The sequence below is a fragment of the Podarcis liolepis genome (genome assembly GCF_965112155.1).
Source record: "Podarcis liolepis genome assembly, chromosome: 7".
NCBI classification, from domain to species: Eukaryota; Metazoa; Chordata; class Lepidosauria; order Squamata; family Lacertidae; genus Podarcis; species Podarcis liolepis.
The window spans coordinates 15,681,938-15,698,862 of NC_139561.1; the positions used below are offsets into that span (position 1 = coordinate 15,681,938).

General features: G+C 48.3%; 1 protein-coding gene across 25 annotated transcripts in view; it reads right to left on the reverse strand.

The window, feature by feature from the left end:
- Nucleotides 1-16,925, reverse strand: part of ARHGEF10L (Rho guanine nucleotide exchange factor 10 like) — a 145,459-nt gene that overhangs the window by 26,368 nt on the left and 102,166 nt on the right. For all 25 annotated transcript variants that reach the window (XM_083512648.1, XM_083512642.1, XM_083512649.1 and 22 more), the window contains one exon: nucleotides 6,551-6,696. In XM_083512648.1, coding sequence (XP_083368774.1) covers nucleotides 6,551-6,696 — 146 coding nt within the window. The remainder of the gene's footprint in view (nucleotides 1-6,550; nucleotides 6,697-16,925) is intronic.

Here is a 16,925-nt window from a genome sequence, read left to right on the forward strand (position 1 = left end):
CTCCTGTGAAAGTGAGTTCCACAGTTTAACTCTGTTCTGTGAAAAGTAGTTCCTTTTCTCTGCCCTGAGCCTTCCAAAATTTGTGCTTCCTCCCTCCCTGCCTCTTCTCAGGTGATCTGTCTCTTTAAGAAAGTCCCTGCTGAAGTTTTGCTCATGACCCTAAACGCAGCTCCCCTAATGGACGTAAAGAACAAAGGCATCTCCTTGGGAGCTGAGTCAGCAGAAAAGATTGCTGCATCGCCACTTTTTCAGGACTTGTAAAAGCAAAAAAATATATATAATAATTTATTTTTACAAAAAGAAAGTCCCGTTATTGCCATTTGGGAGAATCGCGAGCAAGAGCCATTTGCTCCTAAAAAGCCCAGTGGAGAAGCAAATAGGATCCCCCCGGCGTCCTCTCCGCGTGGGAGATTGGGCTATTATTGCCCGGTGAAATAACCAGTTTGAAGCAAGCAGAGGGAAATCTAGGTCAGGCCATCTCTGAGCACCGGGAAGGCCATTTAGCAGAGGAGCACTTGCACCCCCCTCCTGAAAACACAACCCCTCGTAGAGAGGGGAGGGGCACAACAAAAAGATCTAATGCTATTCCAGGCTGCGTCAATAGAAGGCTAGTGTCCAGACCGAGGGAAGTCACAGAACTGCTCTATTCTGTCTTGCTCAGTCTGTACCTGGAATCCCCTGTCCGGTTCTGGGCAACCCATTTTAAGAAGGGTATCGACAAGCTGCAAAGGGGAATTTAGCAGACTGGAGAAGTGGGCGAAAACTAACAAAACTTTACATTTGACTTTCTTCTGTAATGTTTTATTCTGGATTGTTTTAAGGTGTAGTAAACGGGTGGCGCTGTGGGTTAAACCACAGAGCCTAGGACTTGCCAATCAGAAGGTCGGCGGTTCGAATCCCCGCGACGAGGTGAGCTCCCGTTGCTCGGTCCCTGCTCCTGCCAACCTAGCAGTTCGAAAGCACGTCAAAGTGCAAGTAGATAAATAGGTACCGCTCCGGTGGGAAGGTAAACGGCGTTTCCGTGCGCTGCTTTGGTTCGCCAGAAGTGGCTTAGTCATGCTGGCCACATGACCCGGAAGCTGTACGCCGGCTCCCTCGGCCAATAAAGCGAGATGAGCGCCGCAACCCCAGAGTCGGTCACAACTGGACCTAACGGTCAGGGGTCCCTTTACCTTTAAACTGTCTTTTAAAAAATTCTTAAAAATATAAAGCAGTATACAGTGGTACCTCGGGTTACATACTCTTCAGGTTACAGACTCCACTAACCCAGAAATAGTGCTTCAGGTTAAGAACTTTGCTTCAGGATGAGAACAGAAATTGTGCTCCGGTGGTGTGGCAGCAGCAGGAGGCCCCATTAGCTAAAGTGGTGCTTCAGGTTAAGAACAGTTTCAGGTTAAGTACGGACCTCCGGAACGAATTAAGTACTTAACCTGAGGTGCCACTGTAGAAACAAAATGATTAGCAATGACAAGAAAGGGATTTCAGTAGGGACAAATGGAAGGTTCTAGATGCACAAATCTAGTATGGGGGACCCCTGGCTAGACAGCAGCCCATGTGCAAAGGATCTTAGCAGACCAGAAGCATAACATGAGTCAACAGTGTGACGCAGCAGCGGAAAAAAACTAATACAATCCTAGGCTGCATCAACAGAAGTACAGATCAAGGGAAGTAATAGCAGCGCTCTATTCTAGACCACACCTGGAATATTGTGTCCAGTTCTGGGCACCACAATTGAAGAAGGATATTGGAAAGCTGGAATGTGTGCAGAGGAGGGAGACCAAGCCACAGGAAGAATGGGCAGTGAAAAATACGAGACTGAGAGTGACATGACAGCCATTTTCAGCCAACAGAAGGGCTCTCCCATGGAAGATGGAGAAAGCTTGTTTTCCTCTGCTTTGGAAGGTATAAATCCATTGATTTATTATGGTCACAGATCAGAAATGCAGACATGTACAGGGATAGAGAAAAGTATATATACATAGGTTAAAGGGGTGCGGGTGGCCCTGGGGTCTAAACCACTGAGCCTCTTGGGCTTGACGATCAGAAGGTCGGTGGTTCAAATCCCCGTAATGGGGTGAGCTCCTGTTGCTCTGTCCCAGCTCCTGCCAACCCAGCAGTTCAAAGAAGGCCAGTGCAAGTAGATAAATAGGTACCGCTGCTGCAGGAAGGTAAACGGCATTTCCATGCGACTGTCCAGGAGTCCTTTACCTTTACCTTTACCTTTTTTATACATAGGTTACAATTAAACTCTGTAAGCTAGAGTATGGCAAATAGTACAAATATAAAACAATGAAAATATGTAGGTTAACATCTCAACCGCTAATTTAAAATATGAATGTCATGACATTGGCCATTAGATTCATTCAGACCTTGACTCCTGAGTTTTATAGCAGGTGGTATATGGAAGGCAGAACCTGAATCAGTGGATTCAGACAAGGAGAAACCTGGCAGACTCTCCTTCCTTGGAGGCCTTTAAACAGAGGTTGGATCGCCATCTGTCAGGGATGCTTCAGCAGTGATTCCTGCACTAGGTGAAAGGTAAAGGACCCCTGGGCAGTTAAGTCCAGTCAAAGGCGACTATGGGGTTGCGGCGCTCATCTCGCTTTCAGGCCAAGGGAGCCGGCATTTGTCCACAGACAGCTTTCTGGGTCATGTGGCCAGCATGACTCAACTGCTTCTGGCGCAACGGGACACCGTGATGTGAACCAGAGCGCATGGAAACGCTGTTTACCTTTCCGCCGCAGTGGTACCTATTTATCTACTAGCACTGGTGTGCTTTCGAACTGCTAGGTTGGCAGGAGCTGGGACAGAGCAACAGGAGCTCACTCTGTCGCGGGGATTCGAACGAACGACCTACTGATCGGAAAGCCCAAGAGGCTCAGTGGTTTAGACCACAGCGCCACCTGTGGGGGTCCAACTCTATGATTATATAAACATGCCCCCGAAGCTATGGCAGAAATATTGACCTGACCCAGCTGACTCTTATATCCCTAACCCCCACCCCAACCTAAGAGACCCCCAGGGCGGAAGAAACTTTGAAGAAACCAGAAGGCAAGTTTTGCCACAGTGTTTCGAATGAGCATCTAGATGCCCTGGCAGTGGCCCTTTGCCCACCACACCACCCCACCTTTGTTCCTCCTGATGCAACAACGCCGGACCCTCCGGAGTCACAAGCTGGCACAGTTCAGCTGGCCTTGCGGGGTGGTCAGCCGACGCAGCTCATGAATAATAGAACAAAGACTCAGGGAGGTGGGGGAGGAGGAGGAGGAGGAGGGGCGGTCAGGCGAGAAATTTGCAGAGTCGATAAAGAAGACCCCTCCAGACACACACACACACACACACACACACACACACACACCACACCACTGCAGCGGCTGCTGTTTCAAAGAGAGAGAGGCATCTACGGAGGAGATGGAGCGAGCTCCTGGGTGGAAGGGCACTCGCTTCGGTCTGAGCCCGTAACCAGAGCCCTGCTGCGTGCCGCAACAGCGCCACACGGTGGCCGACCCAGAGGACTGGCAGGGCGGAAAGGCATTTTGCGGGGAGGGACAGATCTGTCACACACACCCCCAAACTGAACTGTTTAGGGCCAAGGGGGTTGTGTGCATCTGTGCAAGAAAGGGCAGTCCTACTTATTGAATATATTTCTGTACCACTCACTCATAGAAGATGTCAACACAGCGTGTGATGACATGTGTAAATGCAACATGAAGCCATTTTTTAAAATGCCAAAAAAACCAGACAAAGCCATTGTAAAAATAATAGAATCGTGGAGAGGGAAGGGATCCCCCCAAAGATCATCCATTTCAACCCCCGGCAATGTAGCAATCTCAACTAAAGCATCCCTGATAGATGGCCATCCAAACTCTGCTTAAAAACCTCCCAGGAAGGAGAGTTCATCACTTTCCATAAAATCATAGAATTGTAGAGTTAGACAGGACCCTGAGGATCATCTAGTTGGCACCCCGCTTTGGTCAGGCATGCCGCCTTGCGCTAGGAGCAGGGGGTTGGACTAGATGTCCCTTGCGGTCCCTTTGAACTCTATGATCCTACGAAACCAGGCTTGCTAATTGGCTTGCTTCACATATATATATAGCACTGATCGGCTGGCATTTCTGATGTCACAAAGCCACCAACCTGAGCTACCCCAGGGCTATGGAAGGGTTCACAAGGTTTTCAGGTAAGGGGAGATTCCCAGCCCTACCTGGAGACCTTCTGCATGCAGAGCAGATGCTTTGCCACTGAACTCCCACCCTTCCAAAAGTATCAAGTAAGTTTCTAGTCCTCATTGTGCTGAATATATAAAGGGCTGGTTTAAATAGCAGCCTGCCTTCTACCAAATCAGACCATTGCTCCATCTTGCTCAGATTGTCTACACTGATGGGAAGCAGCCCTCCAAGCTTTCAGACGGGGAGGCTGCTCCCAACCCTACCTAGGGATGCCATACGTTGAACCAGGAACCTATGAAATGACAAGCATAGGTCGCCCTCTCTATTACGATCTGGACCTAAAAATAAATCAGGATCCTAGTCCTCATGGTTCTGAACCAAAGGCTGATTTAAATAGGAGGCTTCTGCTGGGGTCAGACTGTTGGCCCACCTGCACTGGCTGGCAGCAGCTCTCTAAGGTTTCATGGAAATGTAGAGTTGGAAGGTACCCTGAGGGTCATCTAGACCAACCCCCTGTAATGCTGGAATATACAGCTGTCCCATACAGGAATCGAACCTGCAACCTTGGCGTGATCAGCACCATGCTCTAACCAACTGAGCTATCCACTGTCAAATGGCTCTCCCTGCCAGAAAGTTATTCCGGGTCTCCTTTCTTGCCACTCAAATACCTATATCAGGCCCTGCCCTTTGGAGCAGGAGAAAACAAGTTTGCTCCATCTTCCATGGGAAAGCCCTTGAGATCTTTGAAGATGGCTCTCATATCTCCTCTCTTCCAAGCTAAACATCCCCAACTCCCTCAAGTGTTCCTCATCAGGTTTTGTTAAAATGACTGGGCTTGGCATTTTTCATGCCTGCCACCTCGAGCAACCTTGGAGAAATGGGAGAGGATCTAAATGCAATAAATGAATAAACCAAAATAATCCAGAGGCGACAGGGGGAGGTTTAGGTGAAGGTTAAAGGCACATTTGTTTGCTTATAGCAGAAGATGGAGAACCCACCGGCTCACAGGCCAGATTGCATGCAGCTGCCAGACCTGATTTCTCCTGCAGAGTCCTTTATCCCCCAAGCGAACTAGGCCTGACAAGAGACAGTGTTAGCTTGGGAGTGGTACCCAAGGTAGGTTTGGATGATGAGGGAGAGGGAGGCAGCATCCTGCAGGCAGTCAGGGATGCAGTTTCCATCGGGAAGAGCCAAAAAATCATTGAAAGCATGAGATCATCGCTCAGAGGGAGGGAAGTTGGAGAAGATAAGTTCACAAGCAGGGATGTCTTGGGAATGGATGGTAAATGGAGAAATGTGGGTGGGGGGGAGGGTCAGGTGGGATTGCTATGAGGAATTATGAAAATATGGAGCAAGCCATTGTGTCCGCAATGAAAGCATTGCGTTGACTGGGTTTGATTCATTGACAATAATTTCTGATCGAATCCCACAAGCCTCTGCACCTCTGCCATTTGCTTTCTCTACGCCTGACAGGAACGTATAAGCATTCTAAATACACAGGCCAGTTACTTCACCAGGCATCCTGAGCCATAAAGATAGTACAGTGGTGCCTCGCAAGACGAAATTAATTCGTTCCGTGAGCTTTTTCATCTAGCGAATTTTTTGTCTTGCGAAGCACGGTGTCGGAAAAGTTTTGGAAAAGCTTCAAAAATCACCAAAAACCTCAAAAAAGGCTACCACACCGCGTTCTATGAGTTGCTCCTCGAAGTCAAGTCGCAACTGTATTAACGGTGTTAAGAAAAAGGAAACAAACTTGCAAGACGTTTTCGACTTGCGAAGCAAGCCCATAGGGAAATTCGTCTTGCGAAGCAGCTCAAAAACCGCAAAACCCTTTCGTCTAGCGAGTTTTTTGTCTTGCGAGGCATTCGTCTTGCGGGGCACCACTGTATGTAACTTTGATGTAGTTTGTTAATCCTTAGGTAGATCTTAAGGGCCAGGAAGAGAGTTCACAAGGAGATAGTAAATACTACCTGTTCTTCCTTTCCTGTTTACTGCTGTTTATGACCTCCGGAGTTTCCTAAAAGCATTCCTCCTTGTTTCCTATTTTATTTACTCTGAACTACATATGCATGCTCAAATGAGCTCTTTGTAGTTTTAACTTTAACGCGGTTTTTTTTGAAATGCTCAGAGGAAATCTGATTGGTTCTTACGAACATTGTGTAAAAAGTTCTTTTGTGCATAAAACGACCTGGGCCAAGGGGTGGATGGAATTATTATTGGCACCTCCTCCCAGAGTCTTGCTGGTCAAGCTTCGTGTGTATTCTATTAATCAGGGTCCAATCCTTCCTTGCTTTTGGAACGCAACAAAGGAGCATGTGAAGAGTTCCAGCGAAGGCAGGAAGCCAGGAGAGGGGTTTCCAGAGGGGCGTCACACGGCCTACCTGAGCCTTCAGGGTGGCGGCGTCAAAGACGGTGACTTGGTTTCCGCAGCTGGCCCACACGGCATCGTCCAGGGTCAAAAGGGTCCGTACTGGTGCCAGCCCCACTGTCAGGCAGGCAGGCTCAGCCTCCAGGTCCCAGAACCCCCCTGAAGAAAGGAAGAGAGAGAGCGGCATTAGAAAAGGGGGTGGCGGCTGTCAACAGAAAGCTGGTTTCTAGGACAAGGACTGTCAAGGAGCACTGCATGGAGCAAGACTCAAATCCTAGAAAACAGGCATAGGATTGTTTTGGCCTGAGCCGGCCGCAGAACCTGGGCAAGCCTGGCAGCTCTGATACACTTTGTATGTGGGAGGCCCCAAATTCAATCCCCTGCATTCCCAGCTGAAGGGATCCAGTGACAGGGAAAGGGGGTCTCTCTTTGCCCGAGACCCCGGAGAGCTGCTGCCAGTCAGAACAGGCAACACCAGGGTACTTGGGCAAATTGTCCGAGCTGGTATGTTGCGGCTTCCTAGGTTCCTTTCTAATAAGCCAGGCATAGGCAAACTTGGCCCACCAGGTGTTTTGAGACTACAATTCCCATCATCCCTGACCACTGGTCCTGTTAGCTAGGGGTGATGGGAGTTGTAGTCCCAAAACATCTGGAGGGCCCAGTTTGCCTGTGCCTGTAATAAGCCAACTAAATTCTTCAGGATGTTGAGAATGCTACATTATTATTTCATAGCTCAGATCCAAAATTTATCCACGGACAGGAAAAGCTTCTGTTTGAGACCCCGGAGAGCTGCTGACAGGCCATATGATCACCGAGTTGTATCATTACAGAGTCAGAAGGAACACCCATGGGCTATCTGGATCCAACCCCCTTCAATGCAGAAATCACAGCTGAAGAATCCCCGACAGATGGCCATCCAACCTCCGTTAAAAAGTCTGCAAGGAAAGAAAGTCCACCATCTTCCAAAAGAGACCATTCCTCTGTCTCCTTCTCCATATGTTTTGGACTATGATGTCCACCGTTCACAGCTGGCTGGGACTGAGGGCTGTTAACAGTCCAAAATGTCTGAAGGGCACCAGGTTGGGGGAGGCTGGCGTAGAACTGGTGAGCAAATGCTCCTGCCTTGTGTAAGGAACCTTCAGACATTCGGGTCTCACCACCCAAACACAACGTGCCCTTAGGAAATCCTTGGTTAGGCAGGCATTCACATAGCAAGTGGAAAAATTTACACTGACATTTTCTAACGAGGTCCCAAACAGGGAATTTTGACCCTGAAATGACGGAAAAACCACCAGGGAAACTTCTCTGAAACCTCGCAAAAGGCCAACGAGGAAGGGGAAAATGTTCTTTACCTGTCTGATTCCTCCCCCTGCCTTCCTCCCTCCCACCATGTTTTCTGGCAAAACAGCTGCTGCAGGCCAGCAAAACATACAAAGCAAGCATTGTTTAAGGCTTCTTATTTGTTTACAGTACTACACACGGATCCAGCTGTGCAGATATTTGAATCTGCAGTGGTTTGGTTACTAATCCCTCCTGTCTGGATAAGTGAATTTCCATATAAGGAGCTTTTGGATAGCGGGACCTGACTGTACATTCCCGCCATGCCAAAAACCAGAGGTTTGTCTGGATAACTCACACCAGAATGTGAACTTTCGAGTGTTGTCCACCGTACAACGCCTCTCAGAAGCTCCTCCGCTCTGCCAGGGATCAATCTTCCCTGCAGGATTGAGCTCAGGAGAAACTGGGCCCGCTAATTGGCTAGCTCCACAAACAACACTGATTGGCTGGCCCATCTGACATCACATCCTGCGGAGCAGAGCCATTGTGGCCAGTATCCACCAAAAACCTTCTCCTCTGTGAATTTGTCCAATCCTGTTTTAGAGCCATCCAAGTTGGTGGCGATCACTGCCTCCTGAAGGAAGGAGTTCTGCAGTTTAACGCTGCGCTGCAGAGGGTTGGACTTGATGACCTCTGGGGTCTCTTCCAACTCTAAAATTCTATGATTCTCTGTCCTAAAACTCCCAATACCGAGCTTCAACTGGTGTCCCCCAGTCCTAGTGTTATGAGAGAGGGAGGGGGAAAAAACTTTACTGTGTTTTCTCCATGTTGACTCAGCCATTTGGACCTGCCTGAGTGGGGTCTATACAGCAACACTCTACAGCTCTAATTGACCTTTTTTTTTTCCTCCGAAAAAAAGATTCTGACGCTGTAAATTTGAACCGGGTAAAACTTCTCTAGTTACTCAGGGATGCCTTTGATTTAAACTGAACATCAGGGGGTCAAAAACAAGGCATAGGCGGCCAAACATACTGCCAAGCCCTGTAGAAACAGGCTGCACAGCTCCTGAATGGGTGTGTGTGTACGTCACAAATAATAAAAAATAAAAAATGAGGAGCTGGAACAGGAAGCACCTTAACAGCGGAGGGGAGAGGCAATGCTGTCCGTTTGCCCAAAGCCCCACACCACAGCTCCCTGGGCAAACCACATGTCAGCAGGCTGGGGATCAAGCTCTCCCCACTGATATGGCAAGCTGAAGGCCAGCTCGGTAACTGGCAAAACCACAGGAAGCTCCAACACACACACCCCCAGCATCTCACCGCAAATCACACACCAAATGGCACTATTACGTTCCCAGTTATCCACTTCGCATCAACATTTCTCCCCCTCTCAGCGACGCAGGCACCGTTTTTCTCTGTGAATTGTAGCTCTTACCAGCTAGACAGAAGCATCGCTATTTTGGACGGGATCTCAGTTATTTCCAGCGAAAAGGAAAACGTTCAGAGTGAAAGTGCTGGAGATGTGCGGCGGGGGGGTGGGGGTGGGGGGTAGGCCTTGAAGTGAAAAAAAGGCTTCCCTGGCTGAATACAGATATACAAGACTGTGGTTTTGGATGTACAGAGATATCTGTTCTCTGTTTGCACCCTGCTTTGGTCAGACATACGACATTGCCCAAGGAGTACGAGGTTGGGCTAGACGTCCCTTGCCGTCCATTCAAACTCTATGATTCTATGAAACCAGGCTTACTAATTGGCTAGCTTCACATATATATACCGTATTTTTTGCTCTACAAGACTCACTTTTTTCCTGCTAAAAAGTAAGGGGAAATGTGTGTGCGTCTTATGGAGTGAATGCAGGCTGTGCAGCTATCCCAGAAGCCAGAACAGCAAGAAGGATTGCTGCTTTCACTGCGCAGCGATCCCTCTTGATGTTCTGGCTTCTGAGATTCAGAATATTTTTTTTCTTGTTTTCCGGCTCCAAAAACTAGGTGCGTCTTGTGGTCTGGTGCATCTTATAGAGCGAAAAATACGGTATATACCACTGGCTGGCCTTTCTGATGTCACAAAGCCACCAACCTGCACTACCCCAGGGCTATGGAGGGGCTCCCCAGGTTTTCAGATAAGGGGACATTCCCAGCCCTACCTTCTGCATGCAGAGAAGAAGAAGAAGAGTTTGGATTTGACATCCCGCCTTTCACTCCCCTTCAGGAGTCTCAAAGCGGCTAACAATCTCCTTTCCCTTCCTCCCCCACAACAAACACTCTGTGAGGTGAGTGGGGCTGAGAGACTTCAAAGAAGTGTGACTAGCCCAAGGTGACCCAGCAGCTGCATGTGGAGGAGCGGAGACGCGAACCCGGTTCCCCAGATTACGTGACTACCGCTCTTAACCACTACACCACACTGGCTCTCCGCCACTAAACTCCCACCCTTCCATAAGTACCAAGTAAGTTTCTAGTCCTCATTGCGCTGAATAAATAAAAGGCTGATTTGAAATAGGAGCTACCAAGTCAGAGCATTGCTCCGTCTTGCTCAGATTGTCCACACTGACGGGAAGCAGCCCTCCAAGCTTCCAGCTGGGGAGGCTGCTCCCAACCCTACCTGGGGATGCCAGGCGTTGAATAAGGGACCTATGACATGACAAGCATAGGTCTCCCTCTCTATTATGATCTGGACCAAAAAATAAATCAGGATCCTAGTCCTCATGGTTCTGAACCAAATAGGAAGTTTCTGCTGGGGTCAGACAGTTGGTCCACCTAGCTTACAATTGTCTGCACGGGCCAGGAGCAGCTCTTTAAGGTTTAATAGAAATGTAGAGTTGGAAGGGACCCTGGCGGTCATCTAGACCAACCCCCTGCAATGCCGGAATATACAGCTGTCCCATATGGGGATCAAACCTGCAGCCTTAGCATTATCAGCCCCACACTCTAACCAACTGAGCTATCCAGAGTTTAAGACAGGGGGTATTCCCAGTCCTGCCTGGCTATGCTCCCAGGCACTGAACAAACCTTTGGCCCACAAAGGTAAGTCCTTTCCCATGGGAGCTATCGCCTTTCCGCATTTGTCCTGCCCATTACAAAGGAGAAGCCCACATCGGGCCCGAAGATGAGCCACTCTCCATCAAAGCGAGTGTCAGAGGCAGCTTCCCCATCACTCAAAGGGCAGGGCCACCGCAGGGAACGGGTTGACCTCTCCCACCCACAGGATTGCCCTGAGCTTTGGGCGCTGATGACGAGTGACCCTGCTTTGTGCCGGCCTTGAAGGAAAGGCTGCGGGAATGTGGTCTCGAAAGCGGAAGGACGCCGGCGGGAAGGGGAAGATCAAAAAACCTGAAAGCGTCAGCCGTCTCTGCCAGCTCTGCTGCAAGGGCAAAGGAGGAGAGACAGGGAAAGCAGAGGGAACCGTCAAAGGCTGCCCTGCTGTACCAACACAGCAAACAGCCAGGGGATTCTTAATGTGCTTCGGCGAGGCTCCCCAGTGCCCTGATTCCGGGACGCAGCACAGCTTCAGTCTGTCATCGGCCCCATCTAATGCAATCAAACGCAGAAAGCTCCTTTGTATTATTCAGCAGCTGAAGGAGGCTGTGAAGCTGAGTGGGGCTCACACCATTCGGGGTCTCTCTTGCAGCCCACCCAGATCACATCTCCCCGCAAGCACGCACACATGACATGTCGTGCACATAAAAGGGAGTTTCATATTATCCATTTGTTGCCTGGATATGCCACTTTTTCCTCCAGGATTGCTCCAGGTGGCAGACATGGTTCTCATCCCTCCCTGCTTAATCCCCACAACAACCCTTTGAGGTAGGTTCCCTAGGTGGCACAATGGGTCAGTGCGTCGGGCTGTTAACCAGGAGTTTGGTGGTTCGGCTGTGGGCAAGATTCCTGCACTGCAGGGAGTTGGGCTAGGGGTCCCTTCAAACTCTACCATTCCATGATACTAGGTTAGAGAGAACAACAAAAGAGGTTTAAAGACACTTTCAAAGGTAAATCTTAAAAAATATAGTAGTATAAAGGTAAAGGGACCCCTGACCATTAGGTCCAGTCGTGGCCGACTCTGGGGTTGCGGTGCTCATCTCGCTTTATTGGCCGATGGAGCCAGTGGTCATGTGGCCAGCATGGCTAAGCCGCTTCTGGCGAACCAGAGCGGCGCACGGAAACGCCGTTTACCTTCCCGCCAGAGCGGTACCTATTTATCTACTTGCACTTTGACGTGCTTTTGAACTGCTAGGTTGGCAGGAGCAGGGACCGAGCAACGGGAGCTCACATAAGCACTGAAAATTGGGAAACACTGGCCTGCGAGTGCTCAAATTGGAGAAGAGCCTCTACCAAAGGTGTCATGGACTTTGACGACACTCGAACTCAGGACGAAAGGGAGAAAAGAGCTAAGAGGAAGGCACGTTTGGCAAATCATCTGCATGACCAACTCCTGCCTGGAAACCTATGTCCCCAACGTGGAAGGATGTGCAGATCCAGAACTGGCCTCCACAGTCACTTAAGACCATATTCGTGGAAGACAATCTTACTAAGCTATGAGTGATCACCAAAGAAAAAAGATTCTAGCTTAGGCTGAGAAAAGGCAGTAACTGCCCCCTGCCCCCAAGTCACTTGGGAAGCTGCTTCATCGCCAAGTCGCGATTTGAACCCGTGTCTCTCCCAAAGCCTAGCCGGACGCTCTAACCGCTGCAGCACAACAGGCACACAAAATTCTAGTCATGCCTCTTACCTGATGGAGGCAAGAGAGCAGGTGGCAAAGTTGTGCAGACACCAGCCTACTTTGCAAAGACAAAATTTACATTTCTTGCTACACTCACTTTTGCCCCTGGCCCCACCCACCAGGGGGCATGCGGTCCCCAAAAGCTTGTGCAGAAGGGAATAAGGCCATCTGGAGGCCCGCGCACCTGTCCTACAGTATAACCGTATTTTTCGCTCCATAAGACGCACCTGACCATAAGATGCATCTAGTTTTTAGAGGAGGAAAACAAGAAAAAAAATATTCTGAACGAAACAGTGGATGTATGATTTTTGTGGTTCATGCTGTGGCCACAGACATGTGATCTGATGGTGAATTTGGGGTGACCCAGTGCAAAGATCCCGATGATTCATGTGGATCTGTGCTTTGTAACCACATTTTTGCACCACTGCAGCCCCAGGAAACAGTGGATGTGTGGTTTTTTTGGTGCAGGCTGTAGCCATGAACATCATATCGTATCATAAAACCTTTATTGGCATCACATACAACATCCAAAACAGATCAATACAGAATTACCACTTCCCCAGTGGTACCACTTCCCCACTTCGCTCCATAAGACACACGGACATTTCCCCTTACTTTTTAGGAAGGAGAAAGTGTGTCTTATGGAGAGAAAAATACGGTATTTACCCAACCTCGTAAGATGGTTGGTCCCTCCAAGATTTTGTCTTCGGGGGAGAAGGGGTGGAAATGCAAAGAGCCTCTCTGCCTAATCGGGCCGGGATTAATCTCCCTTTCCCTTCCCACCCCCCGCAACCTTTTGAGTCCGTATGTTTTTCAAAGTGATTTGTGTCTACCCCCCCCCCACTGCCCCGCCTCACCCCCCATTCTCCACGTTCCATTAAACACTCGCGATCTGCACCTCGTTGCCTCCGTTCCGGGGTCGTAAACAGATGTTTTCTCGCGGAGCCTCCGATCTCCACTTGGCAAACGCTTTGCGTTTATTAATTAGCGTCTCATAAGCCGGTTATGGTTTTTAATTAAAGTGTGTCTGCCTGGAAGATGGAGAGGGGAGGTGGCAGAGGAGGGGGGAGGTGTCCGGGGGAAGGGGGCGAACAAGAGGAAAGCTTGCTGTCGCCCAGGCAGATGTGGGTGCGTTCGATCTGCCGCTCACATCTGCAAGGGGGTCGGCACCACCTCTGTCGGGCAAAGATACCTTAACAGAGGCGCAGCTGTTTTCTCAATAGCTAGGAGGCTGGCGTTTCTCCGTGCATTGAAAGGAGTGAGGAAAAAGGAGCAGAAACAGTTTCTGATAGCGCCGAAAGGTGCAATGGCTACCAGTCCTGATGAGTATTGTTCTGCCTCCGTTAGCCAGAGGCAGTAAATGCCCTCAAAATGCCAACTGCTAGAAATCACAGGTGGCGAGGGTTGCTGTTGAGCTTTGCGGTTTCCCATTTAGGCATCTGATTGATCAGCTCTGGAGGGTAGGACTCGAACCAGGGTGGATAAAAATCAAAGATTTTTAAAAATAATAATCATCAAAAAAATCAATTTTTAATTTAAATCAGATTTTTTTTTTTAATTTAAATTGGATTTTTAAAATAAAATGCTTTTGGAGGAAAAATCTTTCTAAAGGTAGTTTTCTATTTAAGTTACATTATAGTCCAAAGGCTATTCATCAGGAAATAAGGATTTGTTGTAAGTTTTTCATGTGTGCTAAAACTCAGTCTATGTTTTTTAGAAAAACAAAAAAAGTTGAACCACATCAGTTAACAAACATGGATACATACGCTGTAATGTTATTGCTTTAGTTAAATAAATTGTTTAAACTGTTATCAAGGAAAGGGTTGTTTTTCTCCTTCCAATAAAAGCACAGCAGAAAAGCTGTCCAAATATAAACGGTTAGCTTATTAAACCTCACAATCATTTCATTATTTCTACATATTTCTAATAGTATAACCAAATCAGTCATTTTTTATAGAACTGTAAAAACTACTCTGACAATTTATTATTCCCAAAATGAAACCTTCATCTGGTGGTAAATATTAAGATTATACCAGCAAGAATGAATATTTCTGTTAAGAAAAAAATATTTAAATCAAGTCTTATTGACTAGTGATTTAAATCAAGTCTTACTGACTAATGATTTAAATCGTGATTTAAATCGATTTGATTTAAATCAAATCCACCCTGACTTGAACCTATGGCTTCAAGTTACAAGATGCCAACTAAACATCAGGAATAAGTTTTGGACAGTAAGAGCAGTTCGACAGTGGAGAGAGGTTGTGGACTCTCCTTCCTTGGAAGTTTTCAAGCAGAGATTGGGTGGCCATCTGCCATGGATGCTTTAGCTGAGATTCCTGCATTGCAGGGGATAGGAGGCCAGATAGCCCTTGGGGTCCCAATTCTACAATTCTCTGAATCTATGATTCTATGGTGGGACGCGGGTGGCGCTATGCGTTAAACCACAGAGCCTAGGACTTGCTGATCAGAAGGTCGGTGGTTCGAATCCCCGCGATGGGGTGAGCTCCCGTTGCTCGGTCCCTGCTCCTGCCCACCTAGCAGTTCGAAAGCACGTCAAAGTGCAAGTAGATAAATAGGTACCGCTCCGGCAGGAGGGTAAACGGCGTTTCCGTGCGCTGCTCTGGTTCGCCAGAAGCGGCTTAGTCCTGCTGGCCACATGACCCAGAAGCTGTACGCCGGTTCCCTCGGCCAATAAATCGAGATGAGCGCTGCAACCCCAGAGTTGGCCACAACTGGACCTAATGGTCAGGGGTCCCCTTTACCTTTATAATAATAATAATAATTTATTATTTGTACCCCGCCCATCTGGCTGGGCTTCCCCAGCCACTCTGGGCAGCTTCCAACAAAGATTAAAAATACATTAAAATGTCACACATTAAAAACTTCCCTGAACAGGGCTGCCTTCAGATGTCTTCTAAATGTCAGGTAGTTGTTTATCTCTTTGACATCTGATGGGAAGGTGTTCCACAGGGCAGGTGCCACTACCGAGAAGGCCCTCTGCCTGGTTCCCTGTAGCTTTGCTTCTCGCAGTGAGGGAACCGCCAGAAGGCCCTCAGCACTGGATCTCAGCGTCCGGGCTGAACAATGGTGGTGGAGATGCTCCTTCAGGTATACTGGGCCAAGGCCGTTTAGGGCTTTAGCACCACCACTTTGAATTGTGCTCGGAAACGTACTGGGTGCCAATGTAGGTCTTTCAGGACTGGTGTTATATGGTCTCAGTGGCTTCTCCCAGTCACCAGTCTAGCTGCCGCATTCTGGATTAGTTGTAGTTTCCGGGTCACCTTCAAAGGTAGCCCCATTGTAGCTGACCCATCGCTCTAAATTATCATAGATTCACAGAACTGTAGGGTTGGAAGGGACCACGGGGTCATCTAGTCCAACCCCATGCAATTCAGGAATCTCAGCTAAATCAAACGTGGCAAATGGCCCTGGGGAAGGAGATTCCATTGCTCAGCTTTGCATTGTGTACAGAAGTACCGCCTTTCTGGAGACAGTTTGCTGCAGTGGTTAGAGTGTCGGATTAGGACCTGGGAGATCAGGGTTCAAGTCCCCACTAGGCCATTACGCAGCTCGCTCAATCGTTTGAGGACTAGAAACTTGATTTGTTTTTAAGGAAAGAGGCATAGCTCAGTGGCAGAGGTATATAAGTCAGATTCCTAACATCCTATCAAATTCTTGTGGACATCTCCCTATCCACTCCCTAATTACATAGCCCTTTTTAATATGCACCCGACAACTAAAAATCCTCAAACATTTTAGCCTTTCCTCATCGGAGAAAGTATTCCAACTCCTTGATCTTTTGTGGTTTGCCTTTTTCTGACCAAGGTTTCCCTTCTGTGTGTTTTCAGTCTTAAAAAACGGACGCTCTCCGTAAACAGAGAAGACCTCAAAAACAGCAAATCAAAGCGGCTTTGGAGCAAACAAAGGATGACCCTAACCCGGCATGCAAACACACAGAGAGACAGAGGCATGCACAGGTGACATTGCCCTGCGCCTGTGACGTCCGACGTGCCTGGTGAAATCAGAGTGAACTGACCCAAACGAGAGAGAGAGAATATTCTCTGTTCATCAAACATTTACAGGGAATGAGAATTTAAAACAGGCAGCTGACAGGCTTCAGTGGCCGTAAAACAGCCACCCTCCCTGCCGTCAGAGAGAACTGACAGCGAATCAATAGGAAATTACAGAGCGCTCAAATTGGAGGTTTTGTCTCCAGACCTAAACTTGAATCCCAGACCCTGCATTTTAAAAGCCAATTAGCATAAAGATTTTACTTCATTTTGACGGTGGGTGGGGTTTGGAGTGAAGGTACAGAGGAAGGTTCCCCTCTCCCTGCCCCCACCCCCACCCCCAATCTCTTTTGCCATCTGCCAGAAATAAAAATAGATTTTAAATGAA